The sequence below is a fragment of the Centroberyx gerrardi genome, chromosome 3 (genome assembly GCF_048128805.1).
Source record: "Centroberyx gerrardi isolate f3 chromosome 3, fCenGer3.hap1.cur.20231027, whole genome shotgun sequence".
NCBI lineage: Eukaryota > Metazoa > Chordata > Actinopteri > Beryciformes > Berycidae > Centroberyx > Centroberyx gerrardi.
In genome coordinates this window covers 29,449,539-29,460,298 of record NC_135999.1, presented here as the reverse complement: position 1 = coordinate 29,460,298, position 10,760 = coordinate 29,449,539, and the positions used below count along the sequence as shown (strand labels likewise).

Below are 10,760 nucleotides of genomic sequence, written 5' to 3'. Positions count from 1 at the left end.
CACAGAGATAAATTGTGGTTCAAAAGTTTAAACAATGTCTTTATGTCTCTGTCAGTGTTGGGTGGAAACATGTAACTCAGTGTCAGTGAGGCGGTACAGTCATTTTATTACTTTTCCCAGTAAAGCAGTGTTAGGGATTAGCTACCACTTCAGTTTCAGCAGTAATGTTACAGTTAGAAATAATTAAAAAAATATAAATCGTGACTTTATCTGGTTGAAGTATTCCTGTTAGCCTAACATTATTTTTGAAACATATAACAAGTAATGGATTAGATTCTCATTAAGGCCCAACCCTGGTTTCACCTGTTGTCTTTACTCCACAGATGGGTGCAGTGCGCATGCGCGGTGTGGTCTCTGCATCTTCATGGAAAATAATATTTCATAAGATTTCTCCTTCGTCAAGCCAGCCAGACTTAGCCAGGATTAGACCGGAAACTACACAATGTCGCCTTCAAAATAAAAGGTTACAATACAACACGATACAACTTTATTTAATCCCACATGGGGCAAATTAAAGGACATAATAAAAAGTACAACCATTAAAAACAAACATAGAATGCACACATCACATAACATAAAGACACGGGACAGGACAGGTTACCAGACTGACAGCTATTTGCATATTGTGCTATTAAAGTGTAGATGCAGGCAGAGGTCAGCAGTCAAATGCATACAGCTGAAATTATAATAGTTTACAATTGCCCAGTGTTGGAAACCTCTGGAGAACCAGAGAGCTCCTACCTGATCTGCAAACTTGTGTGCCAAAGCTGTGGCTTAAAGCTGCACTATAGACAAGATCTCTATGAAAAAATACACCCATCTTATCACCCTAAATCACAAAGGACAGCTGGAACAAAGAAAAGCATCCCATCCCACTAATTGAGATTCACCTTATTTTTCCAAATTAAATTACAAACTGTCTCCTGAACAGCAGCAGAGAAAGCTGGACTCACCAACGTTAGATATTTTCCTTTGGTTTGCTTTGGTATAAAGCATCACAGACCGGCCGGGTTGGGAAACAGTTGTCACCTTACAGGATTTCTGGATGTTGCAGTTCAGATTTTTCAGACATTTACCTCTTGCTGCCATTTGGAGCTGCAACATTGCCTAGTGCAGCTTTAAAATCTGGTAGAAGGTCTGTGTTTCTTTGTGAATTTTTGTCAGCCCTATAGATATTTCATCCTGCATAGTCCTGCATATTCTGATAATGATGTTCAGAACAGACTGTAATGCACATGCCTTTATACTTCTGTACAGTCAGTCAATTCAACTGTATTTGTAAGGCACATTGAGTTACACTGTTGTGTGAAATGTGCTGTCTAAATAAAATGTTATGTATTTATTTTTGTCAAAATGTTATTTTATTTTACAAATAGGGCTTTTATGTTGAAAGTTATGACCGGAACTCGTGTGTTTTATTGTGTCTGGCTTGACGCGGGCGGTGAGACTTTCATGTCAGTATCCTGCCTGTCAGGAGAAGCAATGCGCGTCGAATGACAGCGGGAATACAGGGGATGACTGGGATGAAACTGGACTGCTGATATCCGCTAATTCCCCTGTAATGAAGTCTGGGTGAGTAAATACACATCTTTAATGAACAGGTTAAGTAAATACCTATAGGCATGGAAGCGTAATCCTCAGTAATAACCTGACCGTGTTTACAAACGGGGCTTAACGGATCAGGCAGGTGAGGGAAACGTCGGCCAGCTCTGCATATCGCCGTGATATCACGGTTACTATTTTAAACCTCAGATTTAGACTCTGACAGAGAAGATATTTGCGGTAAGTGCGCCTGGAAAACAAGGCGGTATTATAATGTGGCGTGGCTTTATAGGCTGAAATCCTGAGTCGAGGGAATTATAAACCTTCAAAACAGTAGAGCCTTTGGGCTTCAGAAACAAATAACATAAATAAATCAATCAAATTCGCCTTATAATCATAAAACGTTCGCCTGGTTGCGTTTCCCGGACAGCTCGGATGTAGGCCAGCTCAGATGGATGAATAATTAATGCAGTTTCTCTTCACTATAGGAATGAGTAAACATCACAGATATTTTTTTTTAATGGAGGCATTTATTACAGTGGTGTAGATGAGTCGGGCCTGGCTGAAACAGACCATCAGTCATTGCTATGAGTGTGTGTGTAGTAGTAGTAGTGGTCAGCTGAAGGCTGCAGCCCCAGTCCTCTGTAGCTGTGGCAGGCCAGCCAGTCTGCAGACAGGTAGATCGCACCTGGTACAGAAATGCTGCAGGTGGATTCCTTCAGGTCAGGAAGGCCTATTACAGTCTCCTGCAGAAACACACACATGAATGCATTGGGTAAAATATTGTTAGGTTACTTTAGATTATGATTCTAGGGATTGCTATTATTATTATTATTAGTAGTAGTATGTATTCAGTCCAGTAACTCAGGCATAGATTGGTAACTTTGCTACTTTTTTTCTAATTTGGCACATAGATAGTCCTGGTGACTCATAACCTGGACCTAAAGATTGGTGCTGATTGGCCCATATTAAGCCCTCAAAGTCTAAGGCTCAGTGGTAGAGATGTGACACTTGGTGCAGATATGATCTGGACATGCTGAACATTTTCCGCCATAAAAGTTTGGCCGCCATTTTGGATTTTTTTGAAAAGCCTTTTAAAATATTTGTCTCATGAACCGTAAGTCAGAACGATACAGAATTTGTCACGTATATTAATTGGGTATGCCTATACTTAGCTGGCGAAAAGCTAAGGGATCGGTCTAAAAATGACCAAGTTATTAACCTAAAAAGTATTAACATAAAGTTCAGCTGACTGTAAAACCATGACATAGTAATCAATCCACTTGACATTTTACAGGTTGGTCAGAAACATCATATTAAAGATGTCTGCCAAGCCACATGTTGATAGATTTAAAGAAAATACGGCCATTTGAACTTCTGTTGTGTGGTGATAATTACAAAGACTCTAATACCCACAATGCCCTGCAGGGCAATCAGGGAACTCGGTGCATTCTTTGTCGTGCTGTAGTAACCTGTTCATTGCTGCTAGTAGCTATATTTTTATTTCCTCCTCTCTGATTTCCCAGTCATTAGGACCGGACACGAGCAATAACAAGAACCATGGTGACCAAGAAAATCCGGACGGAGTACATGAAGAAATTCAGGGACCCGAAATGGGAGACGTTCTCCAAGTGTTACGAGGACTCGCTGAAATATCGTCTGACCCGGCGGGTGATGGAGCATTCCCACAAGCCCTGGATCTGGGAAGGCTGGGACAGCGGGTCTGACTCCAGCGGATGGTCCACCCCAAGGCTAACCAGGAACAGAGTTGCCCCTTTGTCTGTCCCGCCGCCGGCATCTTTAGACGCCAGGCATCAGAAGTTACTGGAGTTAAAGTCCAACCCCGAGCCGAAGCCTCCTTTTGAGGACGGAGAAACAGAGGTGGAAGCCGGGGAAGCTCCGGTCTTAGATGCTGCACCGTCCACAGGTGAGCAAACTGTCTGTAACCCTTATACAGCTGAATGTGGCTTTACTGATTTCATCTTCCCATAGAGCTTTTTCCCAAGCTTTTTCAGATCAGCGACCCCAAAAAGGGTACGCATTAAACCAAGCACCCACATTTCATCAGACTGCATCGAAAGGAACCCAATCTAAGAGGAGTTTTGTTGTTTGATATTAAATAACAGAAGTGTACAACAGTCTGTACTGTAGGTGGAGAGAGTGAAAACTAAGATTAAAGCAGTCATGCTTATAGAGTCTCTTGTGCTAACTTTTTGGGAAATAATTGAAATTATGTTATTCCTCATTTTGCTGAGACCCCCTGGAGTCATCTCAAGGACCCGTGGAGGTCCCAGCACCCCACTTTGGGAACCATTGTCCCATGGTTTGTCACAGTTGACGGGTTTTTACTTGGTCTTATATTTTCCTTAGCATTGTACAGTAATGTCAAGTTTTATTTGTGCTCCTCTGTGAGCATCGCACTTAACTGCAGGGTTAGACGCTCCAGTCCCTCAGGAGACAAAGTGCTAAAACTGTATGGACTGATGGTTCTGCTGGCCCCGATCACACAGGAGGCTTTTTCTCCTGCTCAAATGAAAGTGCAGCTGTGAGCGTTGCTAGTAACAGAGAAAGCAAGAGCTCAAAGGATGCAATTAGTATTAAATCGTTCTCATTGCTATGCAAGACAAAGTTTGACAGCAACTTGCAAGCTATCTAATTATTGCTAATCTGAAGTAACAAAGGGGATAACGTCGCTGAAAATACAAATGGAGACAAAGCGATTGCTCTACTTGCTCTTGCAGAAGAGGATGAGGAGTTCACTCTGAAACAGAGGATGTTGGTACACGATGTCCTGCTAAGGAGAACAAAGCACAGAGAGTTTTATCATCTGGTCCAAGAGCCTAGATAGTTCCTGTTTCAAGGCTGTTTTCACCTCACAGTGGAGCAGTTCAACTGACCTGTTCAACTTGTGAAACCAAGGATGGTGACATTGACATAATGTGTGGCACGGCTAAAGTTGAGACATGCTCCGCACCACATCCAAAATGCGAGGTGCATAGTTTGGAGAAGTGCGTCTACTGCGACCAAACAATTGAAATAAATGAAAAAAGGTGCAGGTATGTTGAAAAAAGCGTCCTATGTGATCACAGCCATAGGCACCTTGTATTAAAGCCTCCTCCAACTTGCATTTGTTTTCTCACTTTGCACCAGCTACACCAAACTGCAGTGTTGTCTGTTCATTTGCCGAACTTGTCTGTCTCTCTGTCATCCAAAGGAGCTCTCATAGAAAACGGTGTGACTGAAGCCAACCTGGGTTCGGTGAAGGAAGCCCCGACCACCAGCGGACCCTCGGACGACACGGCAACAGAGGACGGGCCAGTTGACAGAGTCTCCTCTGACGAGGAGCCGGTAAAACCGGAACCCAGACGACGTCACCGCCGCCGCGCCCCTCGATCCGAGCCGGGACACCGGGACAGTTCCCATGATGACAACCCAGCGCCGGCCCGCAAGCCGCCGAGAGCCAAGAGCCAGCCGCCGGCCAGCAGCAAGGAGAAGGAGAACCGGAGACCTTCCAGCCGACACGACTGGACCGAGAAGCAGACGGAGGTCAGGAGGACACCTAATGAGGTGAGTGTGTGTGTGCTTGTCGTCACTAAAGGGCTTCAAACAGACACTGTGATAAAAGCCTCTACAAAAACAACAAGAGCAAGTTAAAACAAAGGATTCATTTGGCAGGCTGCAAAAAGGCATTGAGTCTTTCGCAGTAGTCATTCTTGTGCATTCTTGTGTCTTCCATGATGTGTTTGATGTAATATCTAATGGCTGAAGAACAATTCCAAAACAAAGGAGTGCATAGGACGGATAAAGATCCTGGAAAGTGCCAAGTAAGGATGCATCAGATGGTCACTTGGCCATCAAGAACGGATGGGAAGGCCCAAGATTCATCGTGAGAAGGATGCACCAGTCTGTAGCCTGTAGTACAGAGACGGTTGGAATAAAGCCTGTGTGTTTTAGTTGATTGCGTGACAGTCCGATCGATGAACACATGTGGTCAAGTACATCTGGGCTTTCCACATGAGGCAGCTGCATCGCTGTATAAAAGGCAACGTGTGATGTCACCAAGTTTCTCCTTTTTATACCATTTCAAGGCCTCTCACCCTCCCGTACTCACACACAACATCGCCCAAAGTCAATGAGGGCTCAGTCTGCGAGTCCAGAGTCACCTAAACACCTAAAATGTAAAATGCGAAAGCAAGTACAGAATCTGGAGTCCTTCAGCTGATTAGCTCGGCCTTATTCGTGGCTTCATGCGACACCAGAGAAGCAAAGCCATGTCATTCAACACTCTCCCCGGCAAGCATTAATAATAAAACGCTGGTGTGTTTTTCGGAAACGGGTTCCTGTCTCACCGACCTGACTCCTTCCCACCCCACCCCGCCCCTCCTTCTTTTGTTTTTTCCACACAGAGCCACAGATCCGCCGCCTGCGTCCAGACCCGGCGGGAGTCGGACAAGCGGGGCTCGAACCTGGACCGCCGGCGGGCGCGGTCGGCCGACCTGGAGAAGCTGAGGCGGTCGGAGCTGACGGTGGCGGACGACCGCTGGATGACGGAGTACATGCGCTGCTTCTCCGCCCGGCTGAGGTAGAGGCAGCGCCGGAGGGCCGCAGGCAGCACGGCGCTGTCGGCCATTTTGAAACACCATAACCCCCCCCCCCACCCCCACCCCACTCCAGCACCATGTTTCCTTATTGGAGAGTGGATAGCAGAACATCGTGGTGGAGCAGGTGTCGTGGTCGTCAGTTTGTTCAGTAATAAAGTAACAAGACGACTTGGGAACGATGTTGTCTTGTTACCTCAGTGTTGTATATACAGTCAGTCATATTGAAAGGCCACACCCTGTCATATCACCGTGTTTCCCCATTGGAGAGCGGATAATAGATCAGGCATTATGACTGTCAGTTTGTTCAGACGAAGTAATGAGACGACTTGAACGATGTTGTCTTGTTACTTCAGGGTTCTGCAAGAGTGTATCGCTGCTGTCAAGGAAAAATCACCTATAGCTGCAGTTCTGGTGTTTTTCTTGAATCAAAAGTTTATATAGTCATTTATGTGTAGACTAAAGCCCTGCTCACACTGGACTGATATGACCTGGGGACATCCAGTGATTTGTGAAAATTTCAGAGATCGTCTGTGAACTTAATCCAGTGTAAATCTGACGTTTTTCATTTGTAAAGCAAAAAAAAGACTTCAGCCGTGATTTTTTTTTGTGTGCAATTTCTTCTTCTAAACACTTGATTTCTCCCTCTCATGAAAAGTGGAGGAAGTAGCCAAATTTATATGAACGCATTTTTGGAACGTTGTAGTCATGCTTTCCTAAATCAGAACGTGACGAATTGTAATCTTGACCTCATACAGTTGTATCCACGACACTGGTGATTTCAATTAATTTTATTTTGGGGGTTAATTCATTAATTACATGAGATTCCTACATAATATTTAGTAATTAATGAGAAAGTAAACACTCTTTTCTTTACTCTGCAGATGCGTGTTTTTTCCCTGACAACAGCGATCTAGTTTTCAGCCCCAGTTTTGTTATTCAGGCTAGAATTGTTTGAGATGTGAGTGCTTGAAATGGTTTTTCTTTGGCTCCGTGTTTCTGGACAGCTGCATTTGTTGTTTCACAACGAATAGTCAAACTACAGAGTGAATAACTCTTTCTAAGCTTTTTTAAAAGCTAAACTACACTACAGATCTAGATCACTATTTGAATGTATTTTGTTTCCGAGCATGAAGGTCTCAAAACACATTGCTGTGCTTTACGTTTGCTTTTCAGACAGTTAATATTTTCTTTTTGAATTCTATCACAAAGGCAGCTGCACATATTTATAACTTAGATCAAGGTGTCTGAATCAATGAGGTAGTTGGAAGGACCAAACAACGGAATATTTTTGATATTTGAGTATTTTTGGAGCTACAGATTATTCAATCTATTGCCATGGCCTGGGTTTTGATTAGGAGAGGCTTCTGCTAGGTGGCATAGTAAAAAAAAGTATAGAAAGACATGATGTATCAATAAAATCAAGTATTTTCAGTGGGTAAATAATCTAGCTTTATTTTCAACGGTGCAAATAATCTCCTCAGTCTTAATTGTATTCCAGTCAGTGAAGGTGAAAGGGAAACATTTGCATTTTGAAGTTTAGCTTGTGTTTCTTCAGGCTTGGCACATTGTGGAGTCGGATTTCGTGACTCTTAAGGACTAGCAGAAGCCTCCAGCTTCTGATATCCATTAGTTTCAGTGAGGAATACCTGCAATACTAACATGCTGCTTTTCCATTATCTGCAGTGCAAATGCAAAATTTATTTTTCAGACCAGTGTGGCTGGTGAACAAAAATAGACTATAAGTCAAAATACCAAGGTTTCCTTTTAAAGGGGAATTTTGTTAATTTCAACTTTTATGGTGTTATTTGGACAAGTAGACATTTCCCTTAAAGTTTCCAAGACTTTTTACTGTTTTAGTAGTTTTGAGATATGACTTTGTGAGATTAAGAATAATGCAACGCTATAACATTGTTGATTTACGTTGCTTGAAATGGTGGAAAGCTTTCTACTTATCAGAAATCCAGCCTAAAAATCTATTTCCTCTTTAATATTGGTATTGTTATCCAGCGATAAGATGATGGGAAAAAGGAAATGTTTATTTGTTTCAGGTTCAAAAGGTGAGGACTTATTGATAGAGGTGTCACATCCCTTTTTTTTCACATATATATTTCATAATTTAACATATAAATTCATCGCCTAATTGCATTTTCAACAGTGTTGTGTATCAGTCATGGACATTTACATTTTAAACTTCATCTTATTCCATCACATCAGACTCACTTGGCTGTGAAGAAAGTGCACTAGTCCAGGCTTCAGTATTGTAGTAAAGTGGTGGTGCAGGTAACGCTCCTTTCATCACAGTTTGTTTTTGATCTTAAGTTTCACTCGTATCACTGATAATTTCTTAGAATGACTTAATTAATGATTGTATCTGGATCGTGATGTTAATGTCGAATCTTGTGATTTAAATTGAGGGCTATCGTAATGGCGATGACGTGTTGTATTTAATATGTAAATTCTGTGACTATATTTTTTAAATTGAATGCATAGAATTCAATGAGAATGTTTTATTTATTCACATAGGCTTTACTTCTCCACTCAGAATGTGCAAAACTATTTTGGTACTCACCAGTTTGTTTCCACCGTTCACCATGCTGTGAGACGTTTGTTTTCAACACGCAGGTCCAGTCAGGCTCGACACACTCTGGTGTTACTGTCCACACAACACAACATACAGTATATTAGTACCAAGGTTTTGTGTCAATTTGTTGTTGTTGTTTATTAACACATGAAAAGTTTGATCAATAAATTACATATCCACCATTTAAAGATATTATGCTTACTCCAACAAAGTGATTGCTGAAAATTCTGAAGAAAATTTTGTGAGAATTGAATACATGTAATTTTTTGGCTTGAAAAGGCTCAAATTTAAATATCAGTATTGGCACAAAATATCAGCTATTGACAGCTTCAATCTAAAAAACTCTTCAAAAACTCCTATTGAACACTAGTTATTATGGTTTATTATTGAAGCCCTTTATTTACAAAAGCATTAGCCTACCTTTCAGAGGACCATCTTTTTGAAATATTAAGTCTTTCCAGCAAGCAGTTTGTTCTCAAAGTAGATGTAAAGAGTTTCTCTACACATATCCCTCATCTGGAGAACTCATAACTGATGAATTTCATCCAATGAAGTTGTTTCTAAAACAGCTATGAAGCGTTTTGGGTTGAAACGCTTCATATTTAGTATCTCAGAATCTGTTTGTTGGTAAGAAACACAAAATGTGTGTCGTGTCAAACCGGACGCGATGTGTTGAAAATGAGTGTAGACCGTCTCTCAGCTCACCTTGTGCAACACCAGTTATTTATTTTAACACAGAAGTGGCCGTGGCTTTAACAGTCTTCAGCATGTACAATCTAAGCCGATTCCCTGTGTGCCCCGGGGGTCTTAAAGTGTGCTGGTGGTGCGGGTCAGGGTCAGGGTTAGGGTCAGGGTTAAGGTTAGGTCACCCTCTGGAGGCAGAAAGTTGACTTTAAGGAGATTACACTGTCAGCAGCCAACAGTCGAAGGCGAGCTTTCCTTTAAAGTCCCCTGTGGTGTCGTACTGTGGAGGAACATGAAATGGAGTAATTGTGTGCTTTAAAGTGTTAATCTGAGAAATTCTTGTTTTTGTTTTGGCGCATCTACAGAACATGAATGGATAGAACAGTCATTCCCATTCAAATCAATGTTCCAGGACGGTCGGAGCGGCGGCCATTTTTATGTGAACCGTTGAGCTAGCTTCTGTATAAAGAGACTTACAGCAAGTCACTGAGCTGAGAGGTTTTACAGCAAGAACCAAAGCAGCTTCTCTGTCTCCTTGCTGCCATGGATTGCTAACATGCTAATGTTGACTAGAAGAGCTAGAGAGAGAAGTACAGTCTGTGATAAAGCTACGTTAGCCTCGTCGCTAACGTTAGCTTTCAATTGAGTTCTGACAGTTTGCTAGCAGACTCATCTGCTCAGTTCTCAAGCAAGTGTGACAGACTTTATGGCCAGACTTGTGTTGTCACCATAGCAACTAACTGTTAAAATTCTGCCATTTTATGCAGTACTAGCCAAATTATCATGGCAAACAGGAAGGACCGTTCTATCCATTCAAGTTCTGTGGGCTCATCTTTGGTGCTAAGCTGTCACTGCTGTGGTGTTTGGGCCGTGGTCAGATAGGACGCTCTTTTCTCCTGCTCAAACACAAAGCTCAGCTGTGAGCGTCGCTAGCCACAGAGAGAGCAAGAGGGCTCAAGCAGCGTTAGAGCATTCCCCTTAGAGCATTAGCATTAGCCAGCTAACCTGAATTAACAAAGGGGATAACACTGTTGAAAATAAAAATGGACCAGAGAAAGTTAGTGACTGCTCTGCTTGAGCTTGAAGAAGAGGATGAGGAGTCCATTAAAGTTAACATTACTCAACTGGGTATGTTTACTTCCCTTCTAATGTTTGCTAATTGCTGCAAATTTTTGCTAACTGCTGCTAATTTTTTCTCTGGCACTGACTTAATGCGCAGTGTGGCTGAAGATGAAGAACGTTCAACTTGGGGTGCACCAAAACGCGCCGTGGGCAAAACATGAGACGCATAAAAAAGCGTTAAAAAAAAGGTTACAAGGGGTTAAAAAAGCATCCTATATGATCACTGCACT

The 10,760-nt window shown here is 42.3% G+C and overlaps 1 protein-coding gene across 1 annotated transcript; it reads left to right on the top strand.

The window, feature by feature from the left end:
• The first annotated feature begins 3,102 nt into the window (after positions 1-3,102).
• ccsapa (centriole, cilia and spindle-associated protein a) lies at positions 3,103-6,128 on the top strand. The gene is made up of 3 exons (XM_071909025.2): positions 3,103-3,469; positions 4,757-5,109; positions 5,949-6,128. Exons 1-3 carry the CDS (start codon positions 3,103-3,105, stop codon positions 6,126-6,128), a joined length of 900 nt encoding a protein of 299 aa, XP_071765126.2.
• The last annotated feature ends 4,632 nt before the right edge of the window (positions 6,129-10,760 follow it).

Coding starts and splice junctions, on each gene's coding strand:
- ccsapa (XM_071909025.2), top strand. CDS start 3,103: ATGGTGACCAAGAAAATCCGGACGGAGTACATGAAGAAATTCAGGGAC. Junction 3,470..4,756: donor AGATGCTGCACCGTCCACAG/GTGAGCAAACTG, acceptor TGTCATCCAAAG/GAGCTCTCATAGAAAACGGT. Junction 5,110..5,948: donor TCAGGAGGACACCTAATGAG/GTGAGTGTGTGT, acceptor TTTTCCACACAG/AGCCACAGATCCGCCGCCTG.